General features: G+C 39.7%; 1 protein-coding gene across 2 annotated transcripts in view; it reads right to left on the reverse strand.

Moving 5' to 3' along the window:
• Positions 1-15,754, reverse strand: part of NFATC3 (nuclear factor of activated T cells 3) — a 60,685-nt gene that overhangs the window by 36,203 nt on the left and 8,728 nt on the right. For both annotated transcript variants that reach the window (XM_031615133.2, XM_031615132.2), the window contains exons 2-3: positions 8,136-9,267; positions 1,276-1,438 (exon numbers count right to left, since the gene is read on the reverse strand). In XM_031615133.2, the coding sequence (XP_031470993.1) occupies positions 1,276-1,438; positions 8,136-9,267 (1,295 nt within the window). The remainder of the gene's footprint in view (positions 1-1,275; positions 1,439-8,135; positions 9,268-15,754) is intronic.

The following is a 15,754-nucleotide window of genomic DNA, read 5'->3' on the forward strand; positions in this document are numbered from 1 at the left end:
AATGTCCCTGGTTAACCACTTTCAGATTCCAGCCTAGCTCAGGCATCCTCTCTTTTCTCTAGCACACAAAATAGACATCCCTGCTGAGCACCTGATTGTTGTCTCTACTGTGCTACGAAATCAAGCATGTCTGCCAACAGGAGGTTTGAGCTGTTTAGGTGATGGTATCATCACTAGGAGGAAAACACTGAGGAACTCCACAGGGAAAATGAAAGCTGGTTGAAAAGCTCACAATAAGAATGGAAATGAAGGAATGGCAGAAGATAAGAGTGATGAAAGACACGCCAGGAAGAAAAGATGCGATGACAAGATCCAGTCTTTTTTTGGAGAAGGAGCAAGGAAAGGTACAGATGAAAAAGTCTATAGGAAGATGAAGAAGAGAAGAGGAAAAATTAAAAATAATAATAATAATAATCACGGTAAGGCTATCAGAAGAAACAAAGTTGGATATGTAGCCCAAAGAACATGACTAAGTGTCAGTCTTCAAGAACTGTATTAGACAAAGAGCTTGGAGACTGCAAGGAAACAGTCAGTCCAACAGATTTAATTTCTGCTGGTACATCTTTGTTTATATAGCATAGCTTCAGAGCTCAAGAAAACCTAAAGTCTGCTCAGCACTAAGACATGCACACACCTCACCTCACAGGGAGACTTCTCAGCTTGCGTACCGTACCTGCTTATAGTCACAACATCAAACACCCTGCATCTTGCCCTTCAAAGATTATTGTGGCAGAACTTTCATATGAAACCCAAGCTAAATTTATCAGGACCTTATATCTAACTGATCTCAGCAACAATTCGTTGGTGTTTGCAAAGCATACAAATACTATGCTTCAGATGTCTTTAGCATTTAGAATATTTACAGTAAGGAAGAAGCCAGTCAAAACAGCTGTTAATGGCCAGTATTAAGTATCAAAACAGGTAGTGCATCACCACCCTCTCAATCAGAGAACTGCTGCCTGCATTGCTGTATTTACATGAGTTTCACTACTGAAAAAAACAAACTGTTCTAAGAGACAATAAAGCTTGCTCGATTCAGTTAAGACAATGGAAACAATGACAAAACAGAAGGTGGGGGAGGAGGGGAACAAGTCTTAATGTTACAGATAAACAATCCAAATCTAAGCTAACTCTTATATTACACAGGTTACATCTAAAGGAGAATCTTACCCAGGAAGGAATACAAGCTTCACAGAAGGCAACAATCCACAGCATCATAAATGCCAGTAACTGTATTTAATAGAAAAAAGTTATCAAAAAAGCCAGACATCCTACCTTCACTACAGGGTGTCCTCCAGTAGATGCTTTTACAGCTCCTCTGCTTCCTTCTGTTTCATAGTGAGCTCTGTGATGAGTTTTAGGCTGAACCTCTATTTTCAGTTCACACTGCCCATAATGACTTGGTAAAGGCCAGTCAAGAGGTGGCAATGAAGATGTGCTGCAATCAAGACATGAACACTATGTTTACATGAAGTATGTCATATGGCCAGCGTGGTATCAAAACAATTTGTCTATAAAATACGATTGACTTTCCTAACAAATGATTACCAAACAAGAACAGCTATTAGCCTAACGCTGTTACTTGAAAATTCCCCAAATTTACTGATGCATTAAAATCTTCAGTTAAACATTCTGGGGTTGTTAGTGCTGTATTTCTTTCTTCCAACACCGATTAGAAGAAATACCTGCCTCACATTACCAGTGCTGTTCCTTAATGCTATTAATTTTTTGACCTCAAGCGTACCAACACGCAAGTTCAAGTGGTGTGAGAGGAAACAACCTAAGCTCAATCTGTAAGTCATTTTCAACCATCTTCATTATTATCTTGAAATATTTTTTGTTTTGCTAAGATTGGTAAGCACTGCATCTTGCTAACTAACATGAAAATAAACACTATATGATGGTTCGATATCTTAAGACCAGTAGTCCTATCTAAGCATAAAGACTTACTGCAACAGCCACCTCTGAAGTGCATGTTTTATTTATCCACAGATTGTACCCTTACATCCAGTAGCAACGTTGCTCCAGGGAAGGAGAAAAAATAAAATTTAAAAAAATGCAGCAAAGTAATATGGAAGAACCTCAAAGGAAAACAAGCAATGTAACACCATCAGTTTTCTTATGCCTATCATTTACTTTTATGAATTCACATACTTATTCTGATAAGAACAGTCAGATTCAGCAATTACCTGGGAGAGCAAATTAATTTATAAACATTTACAAGTGAACATTTATTGCGCTGTATATCACATAACAACATACACAAGAAAAATAAAATAGTTCTTACTACCATGCTTTGACCAACAGGGAAAGCAAAGTAGGTTCTAAAGAGACGGACAGATACTGCTTTGCATCACTGCCTGAGAAAGCTCATTTCCATTTCTCCTTCACAGCAAGACAGGAAAAGCCTCCCCACCAATCCAAAACCATGCACATTTTCATAAACACAAATAGCTGCAGATGCATAAGAGACAAATGTTACCTTCTACAGAATTCAGCTACAACTCATAAACATATCCACAGGTGGAAAAGGAGATAACATTTAGATTGAAGGGGAGGAAAAAAATTCAGTCTAGTAAGTATCTGGATGGACTTGGGCTCAGTCTGCAGCAGCATACATCCACCTTTTACTGCAAACATCACTGTCACTAGGCATGAAAAAGGGGGAGAAGAAAAGGCACCACTTGCTGGCATTCTCCCATGGAAGGACAATCTGTTGACCTGCTGCTTCATGCAGTACTTCTAATCTGCACTTCAGGAGAGAGCTCACCTGGTAAATTAAACCTCATCTCCTGAAGTCCCATTCTGGGAGTCAAAGGGAGCAGGAGTACTTCCCTTTCTTCTTACTGAAACGAAGAAACGTGAGCAGTAAATCACGTCCATGAGCGCTCAGTGTATAGCAAAGACTCTTCTTCTCCCAGCATGCAGCTCTGAGGACTGGTCCTTCCACAGCAGTAGTATTTACTGGGTAGGGAGCAGACCGGTGATGTCAGCAATAAAAGAGGAAACAGAGGAATGCAGCATAAGCCCAGTCCTTCCAGTTACTTACCATAGGCCAAGGTGTACTGCCTAAATGCTATTACTGGCTATCAACTAGACCTTGCCATTCACTTTTATAGCTACTGAGGGAGAACTGGACTCAAGTCTTCAGTCTGAAAAAGGAAAGAAAACGTCAAGATTAGAAAATACTAAACTTCTTTAAAAACTCTTTTTAGCAGGCAAGAATATTTTCGAAACTATTTTCCTCTCCTATAAACAAATATACTATGCCAAAATAGTTGGTATGCATAGTGAGCAGATATGGTCCCTAGGAGAGCTCGGTATAATATGCACACCACAGGCAATATACCAATTACTGAGAGACATTATACTGACAATTCTATGTTAAGAATAGAATTTCTCTCTCAAGAATTTCTCTCTCAAGAAAATGTATTCATTGCTATTGACAGTTCCACACCTCTCAGAGAAGTTAATTCTGCAATTAACTAGTAAAAATATAGTGCAAGCTGCCTCAGAGTCCCATTATCTCCTGAAAAAAATATCTGGAATACTAGAACAAACACAGACACAGGAAAATAACCAAGTGTCTACATTTTGTCATTCTTTGAAAGCAGACAAAATATCAAAGTGAGGAAGAGAGCAAGCACACATGCATATGCAAATCCCAAAAATATAAATCAAACAAGCAAACAACAAAGACTGGAAACACTCAAAAAGTTTCCTAATTAAATGACACAGCATTAAGACTTAGAGGCTGTGCTGCATCAATTTTCTACATGCAGCAGAATACAGAATTTGCTTCAAACAAAATCTCAGCATGTTGTTGAGAGAGCACCATTCTGTAAACCTGCACACGTTCTACCAGTAATACCAAGAGAATTTCATAATCTGATTAATGCTAGTCTCCAAAAGCTCATACTCCTATCACATCAAGATTAAAGGCTTTAGGGAACAGCTGCTATTAAAGGAAACTCAGAAGAAGGAATCCTTCAGTAGCATCATCAGCAGAAGCCACTGCATTTAAAATGATCACTTCAGTGTTCAAATACTAATTCAGTCAACACCTTCTTCACCTGCAGTCACAATTTCTAAAGCAGAACTGCTTCTGGCTGCACACATTGAACAAACACCTCTTGTTCATCATAAGAACAACCACACGAGTTCCACATTTCATGTCCCAAACCCACAGAAGTCAAGGCTCAGCATGGGCTGGGCCTCTCTTGCACAGGAAGAAACACTCTAGAAACAAGACTGCTTGCACTTGACTTACCCTTTATTTTTCCTTCTATCCTACAAGCAGTGTTCTGGAGCCAGTGACAGCCATAGAAAATAATTCTGATCAAACCTTAAAATGTTTATCTTCCATTTGGAGCAGTCTTCCTGGGAAATTCATTGGACAGACAGCTGGGGCTCTGTGCAGACAGCAACTGCTAACCTTGTTCCCTCAGCTGAAACACGTGTGACTAGTTCAGTTTTAGCCTGATGCTCTGTTGGCATCCATGCCTAGAAAGTTGCTGAATACAGGTGGAATGAAAGCTCATTTTAGCAACTCAGTATGAATATATTCCTGCTTCTCAGTAATCACAAATTCTAGTAATAAATTTTTAAAGACACATTGGGATCTCAACTGTTCTACTACTAGCAAACCAAGAGTTAAATATGCTTTAGAGTATTGATACAGCATACCATCAAGTAAAATCTATACTCAGCCACATCAGAACAAAGTAGAGAACTGAAGCATCTATTGCACAGAGGTCATATATTAAACTCTATGTGAATTTCTTTGGATTCATTAATGGTTTGTAAACACTAAAGCAACAGCCTCCCTTATTACAAATCCAAGAGGTTCAAAGTCTTCTTGCTCGTCTCACTTAAATGAGCATCTATCCTGAAAGTCTGCGATTTGCAAACACTTTCACTTTAAAGCTTTGTTATCACAGCACAACTGGTGTTATCTCGATGTAACAACAAACAGATGGATAACTACATACAGACTAAGTTTGCCTACAGTCTGCTCACATTGAAAGATTTATTCTTCTAAAAAATTAAAGATGGAGATCCCAATAGTTATGCTAAAAATACAACATAAATCGATTCTTCTCTATTTTTCTCTCTTCTCCAGACTAACAACAGAAATATTTAGACAACAGAACTGACTATTGCAAGTATTTTACCATCTGCCACTACAGTTATAGATTCTTTTCCTGAAAAAGTAGGTAACACTGTCAGCAATCCTAGTTTTCAGCTGTAACTGCTAGATAATTGCGGGTAAAATACTCTCAAGTTGCTGTTAAGTATCTACCACCAAAGAGATCTGTCCTGAACTGCCAATAGATGCATCAAAGCCCTTCTGTTCATTGCCACTGGGACAAAGAAGCTGTGTAGCAGCCCTTCAATTCACAGCACTTCTGATTAAATATTGATAAGTATTCTGAAGACAACTGTCAGTTTATGAAGTTGTTCTTAATCAATTTACAAATCTAACAATTCCACAAGGAGAGGCACAACAGAATAAACTAACATTGTATTTCAAAGATTTTGCTTGTTAATACCTACTTCCAGGACACAAAAGCACAATTTGTTTCTCTGAAATACTTGTTCCAGGGGTTAAATTAAAAAAATGCATGACTCATTAATATCCTACAAACTGTCTATTTGCAATTTTTCAATTTATCATTAAGTATTTTACAAGCTATATTACAATTAATACCATGCAACACATAGTGCATATAAGGACTGCTCTGAAAGTAATGCCCCCTATTTTATATGTTGGCCCACAACATATGGTTGGTGATATGGCAATAGAACCTTCCCACCAACATTCCATTCTGTGCATTTTTATGAGTGCGACATACAGGCTCTTGTTCATCACTGGTGATAACGCACAACTGATGGTGGTGACTATGCTGAAAAATAATGTTTTGTAGCTGAGAATCTGCTCTATCCAATAGTATTATTGTGCTCTTTCTATCTGATGCAGCTTACATGGAAATAAATAGGAAGCATAACTTTCAGAGCTACCAACGTGTAATATATAATAAATACATGAATTGCAATTACTATCTAACTTATGACTACTGAGGTGTCTGCTTTTGTTTGCTGTCACGGACTACTTCAATGAGATTTCCCTCCATTTTTATTCCTAAAACAGAAGTGAAACAAACTTCCCTACTTCATGAGCATCAAAATCAAAACAGTTTACAACAAAACACCTGAATATCCTGAAGTCGTGCAGTCTCACTGCACCAGTGGAACAGGCTACAAATGCTAAGTAGTTCAACATTTCACTGAGGATACAGCTGCTAACGTAACCATTTCCACAAATTCAATACTCAGGGTACATTTTGGGCAGCAAAGGTACACAGCTTGCTTTGTTCAGTTTACTTGTCAATAGATTTGGCCTTTACCTTCTTCTGCACGTGTGCCAATTTCATATTTTTGAAAAGTACCAGCTTTTAAATAAATTCTGACATTCTGGGTTAAGTCAATCATTAGCTCTTGCTTTTGCTTTCCCCCTGCCCCCTGCTAAAAAATTGTTTTATTCACTACATTGATCTCTCCATCTACTACATCCCTGAAGAACCAATCTCAAGCACTGCCTCTACAGAATGACATTATTTCAGTCCCTTATTTTCAAATGAGTACACAGTAGTATGGGAACACCAACATTTAAGCCTACAGCATGTTTTTATATGGATAACTGTTTTACATACACTAACCTAACACTATTAGAAAACATCTACACAAAACCAGAAGGATAGCTTCACCTTCCAGCACTCCTCTTCCCCTTGCTTTTCAAAGCTAGCAGAGCAACAAAAAGGTTCAGGAAGAAAGCAGATAATTTTTAGCTGAGTAATTGTAACAGCTACCCAGTCAGCAGCAATGCAACTTCAGTTCTCGTTTCTACTCTACCTACTGCACTGTGGCCTAGTGGTCCTAGAAGCTCTGTGGTCCCATAGATCACAGACCAGCTCCACCTAAAAAAATAACAGAATGGGGAGGAGGGAGAGTGAATTCTTCCTCCAGCTGAACTAGTTCCTTCTACTGAGTCTCCACAAATTATCCTGCAAGCACACAACAACTACAGAAGGACAAAACCCAATTAACTCAGCACCACGTAATTAGAAAATACCCTTGGAGCCAAAGCTCAAAAAGGAATTCCTTCTATTGAAAGAATTCTAGATGGCTGTCAGCATGACATGCAAATCTATTTTCTCTATCCCAATTTGTAGAATTCTATCAACCCAAAAGAAGCAAGTGAAGATATAAGGAAATGAAACCTCTACCTCTTTTGTGTTGTCACAGTTTTATAAAATGAGCATTCAGGTTTCTTTTCAGAATCACAGAATAGTAGGGGCTGGAAGGGACCTCTGGAGATCTTCTAGTCCAATCCTGCTGCTAAAGCAGGTTTCCTACAGTAGGTTACACAGGAAAGTGTCCAGGCAGGTTTGAATATCTCCAGAGAAGGAGACTCCATCGCCTCTCCAGGCAGCCTGTGCCAGCACTCTGTCACCCTCACAGTAAAGGAATTTTTTCCCATGCTTGTATGGAATTTCCTATGTTCCAGTTTGTGTCCACTGCCTCTTGTTCTGTCACAGAGCACCACCAAAAAGAGCCTACTCACATACATTTGACTACCACCCTTTAGCTATTTATTAGCATTAATAAGACCTCCTCTCAGACTTCTCTTCTGTAGGATGAACAGTCACAGGGAAAATGAAACAGAGAAAATCTCCTTATGAGGGAGATGCTCCAGACCCCTATCACCTTTGTGGCCCTCAGCTGGACCCTCTCCAGCACTTCTCTGTCTTTCTTGAAATGGGGAGACCACGACTGGACCAAGTGCTCCAGATGTGGTCCCACCAGGGCACAGTAGAGGGGGAGGATAACATCCCTCAACCTGCTGGCCATGCTCTTTCTTCATGCACCTCATGTATTAAAACGCTAACTGTTCAGAATAGATGCAACTGCTTAAAATCTAAGCACGCACAAAAGCTGCAGACATTTCATTTAAAATAGAAGTTTCCTTTTAGAGGTCTCAGTATAGCATAGAAATATAAGCACATTAGCGTGCCTACACAGGATGCATTGGAAGGAAACCTTCTGAAGGACTTGCATATTTTCTTACAACTTACCGAAATATAGGAGTATGACCAGGCTTTGGTTTGTTCCAAGTAAAGTGCGAAGGAACAGACAGAAATTGGTCTCCGGGCAAATCTTTTTTCAAGGTGTGTTGAGAACCAGAGCAGTCATCTACTGCATTTTCAAGGGAAGATGATAGGTTACCCTGTTCTTCAGGGCAGATATCTATTTTTCCAGACAAAGTAGCAGTCTGATCCTCTGAGGTCTTTCTTGTTTTAAGAGGAATATCAGTCTCTGTACAACACTGAAATGGTGAGAGGCCGGAATTAAGACCTTGCACGTTATGGATGGAAGTGTTTAGCCATGTGTCTTCTGTTATGCTTCCTCTGGGAGAATGACCAGGTGATGGAGTAGGAGAATGGTGAGGAGACAGAGAACCAGCATAGCAAATCTCAGCACTGGAGTGTCGCCGTTTCCCACAGGGGGATGTAGGTCTTGAGGAGGGCCTTGATGTTGGTCTAGGGCTTAGCCAATTTTCATCTGTAATGCTAGTTCTAGGAGAATGACAGGGAGACTGTCTAGGTGACAAGGCATGCCCAAATCCATAAGGCTGTTGCCAAGATTCATCGTTAGGACCTCTTGGAGAACCACCGGGAGAGGCCAGAGGAGAGCCAAGGGTAAATCGAGCAGCTGCTTCATTTAGCTCCGAGTCTACATCATCATAAACATGGGAAATGGACTCACAAGAGGAAGCATCTGAAAACCAACTTCTGGAGGAAATGCTGCTGGCAGGGCTTGGACTAAGGGATGATTCCCTATACGATGGCTCAAGAGGAAGATAGAGATGGTCCCGTGAAGGCCTTTCCATATACTCATTTTCTGTGCCATTTGTGTGCAATTCATCTTCATTGGCTTCAATCCCTTGATGACAGTTAGGCGAAATAGAAGTAATCTGAATACTGGGGCACTCAAAGGGTTTGGGTCCACCTAGTGGACTGTATTTGGATTCTGGTACCTCACCAGTTCCTTCATAGTTCTTATGACTCTGAAGCCTTGTAGGTGGTGACAGAGGAGAGGAGTGAGACTGCAGTCCATGGCGAGGAATACAAATTGGCTGATTTACAGAAGATGATGGCTGGTCTACATTGAAGATGTATATGGATGCACAGTCATCAGACTCAAGATCTGAAAAAAAAACAAAAGAAGAGGAACTGAATCAGAGTAAATTACTTGAAAAATGTCACAAAACTCTTGTTTCCCAGGCACGTCTTGTTTTCAACACCTCAGACACATCTCATTACTCTAGGCACAAAAAGTAAACCTAATTATTTTAGATCCCTCCCATTTACATATTTATGCATGACAACAGCTTAAGTTTTCTTTTGTAAATCTTGCTTTCAATCAGATTCTGCAGTTTATCCACATCTTCAGTAGGTGAATATGTAATATACACAGAACATGGGTTTAAAATCTTGAAAGGGTCTAACATGGAATGCTCAATTCAATCATCATCTTTCATAACTATTTTCAATTTATTCACTTCTTAATTGTTTTATCATAATCAGATGCTTGATCATCTTAACATGAATATGAACAAATATGACACTTTCTGCAATCAAACTAGTCAATAATTATAAGCACTAGAATAGGACATGAGTAATATTTATCTCCTTTAACATCAGAAAGTATCTTCCAGTGACTCAAACTTCAATGAAGATGACAGATAACTGCAAATATTTAACCAAAAGAGGCCTAGCAAGAAATATTATTAAATATAGAACAAAGAATCTCATTCCAAAGATCTTTTTGGTTGCCTAGAAAACTGTCAAGCACCCATCTCACAGAACAGCATGTTTTCAAGTCTCATGAAGTTTGAGCGAAAGCTATCCAGCATAAAAAAGGCAATATAGAACAGTCTCAGATCTCACAAACTTAACCGAAACATAGGATATATTCCAAAGAAGAGCATGCAATCGTGATGGATTCAGCAGCCTTGTCTCATAGAACCAAAGCAGGAACTCTTGCCCTGATTCAGTATTAAGGGCCAATATGAGACACTTGTCTTTGAAATGACTTATTTACTTATTTCGTGATCACTCCTGTTTGTTTCTTTTCCCTTGTGAAAGGGATCCTAAGTAGGATATTAACACTTTCTCAATCTTTTCAGATTTCAAGATCCATTAGAAGTTATCATCAAGCAAAAGATTGCTCTAGCCAACTCTGTTCACACAGCACAGAAGTATCTGCTCATTTAAAAAGATACACATTTACCCTAACCAATGTTTTAACATTGTCCTCAGTTTGCTGCCTTGCTACTTGAAATGAAAATGGTTTTAAATAAATCTACTCTCACAATCAAATAAAGTACCAAGATAGGAAGGTACCAAGATAGGAAGCCATGCATTTTAGCCTTCTCCATGATGAAAAAAAAATGCAGGATGTTAATCAAGTCATTCTATTCTAAGTTTCATTTAGAGCAATCAGCATAAAATTAACTAAAAGACATTATTCAGGAACAAAACAAGAGACAAGAAGAAAGCATTTTCAAGTGGAGACAGAGCACAGTGCTACCAAAAAACAGACTGTAACTCTGTATACTGAAAGAGGCACAAAAACGCATTTAAGAGTAATATCCAGTACCGTGTGATTTTATATGCAATATTACATGGTCACACACAACACTTTTTATATAACTATGCCATTACTATCATTACATGTTTTAAGAGCACAAAAAACTATTATACGCTGCTCTATAAATAAGCATTTGCTAACAGCATCACAACACTACTAAGGGACTATCTTGCCTGTCACACACACACAATTAGCGAACGGTCACTACCCTGAACGCTGTCAGAACTACATTTCTCTATCTTTTCTCCAATGAAGATTTTTTAAAAATTTTGGGGGAGAAAAAATTCTTGTGCTGTTTCCTATCACAAAACACAAAATGCAAACAGTAATTAGTTACAGATTTTCCACATTTACTGGTTTATTCATATGCAGGGTCACAGATGTCTTTGTTCCCTTATTTAGTATTAGGACAATTGGTCAAGAAAGAAAAAAGGCAATCCTGACAAAAGGATGACTTAAATTATTAAGCATTTATCCAGCTACTTGAAAGTTAGAAATGAAACATACAGTTAAAGAAATTTTGAAGTAATGTTAAAAATGTTATAGGAAATCAACAGTCCTGTGTGCAACCATTTACTGTCATGAGCAGATTTAGGAACAGCAGCAGTGCATTGCTGGGTTAAAACTGTCAGCAATGCAAAGAGCCTTATTTATTTCTCTTGCAGCAATAATCAAGAAATCTTACTATATTTAAGACAGCTTCTCTTTCAATGCCACTGGGTTTACAAAACACACATTCAGAATTCACATTTCACAGAGCTGGGGTGGAAGAACTGAAGGAGTACAGGAGCATCAGTGCAGGCTGGGAAGGCCTGCAGGAGGAAGGCAGACGCGTCCCTGAGCCCGGCTTTGCAGCTCCTGCTCTGTGACAAACTGCCTCTAATGAGCCTGGCACAGCTGCTGCCATTATCCCATGTGCACACTACAAAAACAGGAAGCCAGAAACCAGGAGTAAGGCCTATGAATCCAGCAAACACTCCCCCAGCAGCATGCTTATGACAGTGCAAACAACATATTTTGAAGTCTACAGTCACCAACAGCTCTCGAACAACATCAGTGAACACACAGCTTCATCTCAGTTTGGGACCATCCTCTAACTCTCCCCTTATAGCCATGTGTGAAAATAATCTGTTAGCTGCTTATACAAACAACAACACTGGGACTTTTACAATGTGTCTCACCAATTCCACTGAATGAGTTACCAGTAATTTTCTTGTCCTATTAACTGTAGGGAGAATTTGATCTGGATGAGCCCCTGAACAAAATGGAAGAAACGAGTCAGCCTACGAAGACAAATAAAACTTGGGCAAAAGAAACCAGTGGGGGGGGGGGGGGGGGAGAAGGAGAATGAGAAAGACTGACAGTCCATAAAATGGAGACAATAGCTCAGGGAAAAAAAAAAAAAAAATCCAATGCAGGGCTTCGGGAAAGCAGAGAATAAATAAACTCACAGCAGTCTCACAAAAGGCAAGTAGAAAGCCTTGGAGTTACAAAGCAGCCCAAAGCAAAAATGGAGTCATGGGCATCTGGAATCTTTACAGGAGACCTACTACATCCCAGTAACGATACGGGGACAAGATGAAAGTTGGCCTACCCGTGAGGCCTTCACCAACCTTAAAATATATGAAAGAACCACTCAAGAAACAGAAAGTAAATCAGATTAGTAAAGTAAAGCATAAAAAAATACCACAAACACATGGAGGCAAGATGCTAGGTAGACAGATACAGCAACATATAAGGATTTAAACAAAAGCACTGCCATCTGTATCAGAAGTCTGCCACGACCTTGAAAGGGCAGATGTTAAATGTCTTCATGAAGTCAATCAAGCAAATTAATGAAATTAATAGTAATGCAGAGCAAAGAAAACTGGACTGAATAAAAGGTTAAGGAGTACTGAAGAACTACAGACCAATCAGTTTAACTTCAGTTATAGGAGTAATTTGTTCCAGTTAGCATTTAAAAAGAAGACAGGGAAACAAAACAAGACGTCGACGTCTATTACGAACAAAACCACGTCAAACTAATTTTGTTTTACGACGGAAGGTCTTTTGGGTAGCCAATGCAGCAAGCAGCTCAGCTTTGCTTTAACTTACTGAGGCGTTTAACACTGCCACGCACACAGAAGCCGGTGAGTCTTTGGCAGCACAGCAAAGCCCTCTTCCACACCCTGCTGAGAACACATTCACCACAGAGAACATAAAAGGCAGCGTATCTCCCACATCCACGAAGTGTATAAAAGCTATATAAAGCTGCAGACCTGCAACGCAATCCGACATCAGGTGTCTGTGCCACCCCTTACCGATGGGAGCCAGGCAGGCTGTCATTCTGAGCGCACATTTGCGACCATCTGGAAGCAGGCTGGTGTACGGCAGCTCCCGTTCAGTGTTACAACAGCACTGGCTCATCTCTGACAAAGCTGTTAACTACTCCTCAATGTAACCAGGGAATATAATGAAATAATACCCAGAACAACTGTTTCTGAAGTGCATTTTGCTCACTACTGGCTGCATCAGACTGCACATTCAGGACAGTTATGCTGCCCACCAGTTGCTCACTGCTCAGCCACGTACTGGCACACACTTATGTGCAGCTGTGCAACGAGCCAGATTTCTCCACAGAAGGAAGGTCAATTACTATCAAATGTCTGAGCACGAGCCCCATGCCAAATACATTCAAACCCACTTTATTATCCTATGTTTGTAAGCCCATAAACAAACAGGTTCAGACAGTAAGAATCGCTATAAGGTACTAAGCAAGTGCAACACGACCCAGGTCTTACAAAAATACTACTGTGAAAACAGGATCAGTAATCAAGTCCTTTAAATAGCATCAGGAAAGACCTGAGCACCGCCACAGACATCATCTGTGTTCTAACACAAGTCACATAATCTCCATCTCCATTCCCAAACTTTAAAAAGAAAATGACAACCTCCTCTGTTTTTCATGTCTGCCAAAGTCAGTCACCATCATCTCTTTCCAAACTTGATGGTATTACAAGAATGCCACAAAAATATCTGTTAATGTGAACAAAAAGTGTATGTAGCTCCATTTCTAAAATGTCAGTATCCTGCTAAGTTCCAGCCTTCTTTCTTGGGGTGAAAGAAGAGTCTTAATCTTCACAAAGAACCAAAAATACTCAAGAGCCACTGTTCTCCTGTTGTGCACATAAAACCACAACTGATCAGAGTTCTCGTTGGTACACTACCATGTTAAATCTCTACAGTCAGATATTTCATTCCAGCTTTCCACTGCAACCTGTTAGTTCTCCGGAGACAATTCCTGTCTTCTGACAAGCTTAATCAGTACTAGCAGGCAGCTTATTAATGACCAACTCAAAAAAAAAAAAAAAACCCTGAGAAACACAGCCACGTGTTTGTTTATAAAGGAGTAGAACTGACTAGTAAGCCACCAAATATGGTAATAAAAAAGCATAAATTGGTAAAACAATTCGAGTGACAATATGGAGCAGACGGAAAACACCTCTTCACACTCCAAGCTTACAGACACACAGAACAGTAGTGCAAAGCTTTCAGGAATGAGATGATTTACATCAACCTCATTTTGTAAAGGACTTCTCCCTGGTCGATGATTCTGTGCTCTGTTTCACGCATATCTGATTACTCAAAAAGGACAGAAATAAATGTACTTCTGTCAGTCACATACGCAAGAGGCAGCTCTGTCTCGGCCATCAGCATTTCACTTGCCAATTTTACTCATCTTCTTGTGTTAAGCAAGGACAATGGAAATATGCAAGAAAAAGAATCTTTTCTACTGTGAAAGCTTCCAAATTCTAGTCTGATGAGAATGAGCTGTCCTCAGTAGAACCGCAGAACAGTAACGAACTGCAGTAGTTGAAGCAAGGGAATCATACAGCATATCAAATGTTTACAACTGACACTGCATTAAAAAAAGAACAGGCAGGCTGGCAGGATGGAGCTCCACCTCAGGTTTTTTCAGCAGTAACTGCCCACCCACCCACACAAAGGGGGAAGGGCAATGAGAAGAGACGTATTTTTAACCCAGATGATTTTGGCAATCTGATTTACAGTGCAGTAGCATAAGCCTTAGGACATATGGAGAAACAAGCAACCAGGACAGGAACCGCAGGTGGCTGCACTACCAAACAAGAACGTAACATGCAGTTAGAGCCCCAGGCCACAGCCTGGTACAACATTTATACTGAAATGGCTGGCCGTGGAGTAACACACATCAAGCCTGACCCTAATGTAACAGAATTCAGTTCCAAATAGGGAAATAACAGTCATTAAATTTTATTTGGCACATATGAAAGACTAAATAAACATGAAAATCAAATAAGCCATAAGCAAGTTCCAAAAAAAATTATGTACTTGTTTCTCAACTGAGATAAACACAGTTTGCTACTTTCTTCCATGTTTTTAAAATACAAGGTTTCCTAATCTTTCACTGCAAAGTGCTTTGAGAGATGCTGATCAGACCAACGTAAAAAGCAGGCAAAAAAGTCCAGCTTGTAGCAGTAAGCTTCAACAGGACTGTCATTCTCAGTTACAAGAACAGAAAACAGCAACCGGAAGCGCGAGGCACTGTTTATACCTGTGCCTTCTCAGCCTCTCCCGGTATTTCTGCTGAGTATGAAGCAAGCCTTTTAAGTGAAAGCTTTTTAAAGCTTGTGATTCGGTATTTAAGGACTACCCATTAATATTCATAACAGATGAAAAAAAATATTTACTTCTTGTTTTAAAAATCTGCAAGTTCCAAGGCTGCTCTTTGCTTCCTTCTCCGTCTGTGGGTGTGTCACTCTAGAGGACATCCTACTTTAGGGCATCAGCTACTCGCAGCTAAAGGCAAGCTGCTGCCCTCCAGCCTGAAGTCTCGTCCATCATTCAGCGTAACACGACCCAAGCAGTTGAGAGATTCTTTAAATGGTGCAACACCTCCACAAAGCAGTTGATAACATGTAGTTGTTACTGCTCTTTTCCAGATAAAGTACAGTGTTTTACCTGTTCAGTTACCAGACTCTGTGAAAGAACTTAGCCCTGCATTCCCTGAGCATCTGGTATG

Source organism: Phasianus colchicus, chromosome 13 (assembly GCF_987193195.1).
Source record: "Phasianus colchicus chromosome 13, bPhaCol1.hap1.1, whole genome shotgun sequence".
In the NCBI taxonomy this organism is placed as follows: domain Eukaryota; kingdom Metazoa; phylum Chordata; class Aves; order Galliformes; family Phasianidae; genus Phasianus; species Phasianus colchicus.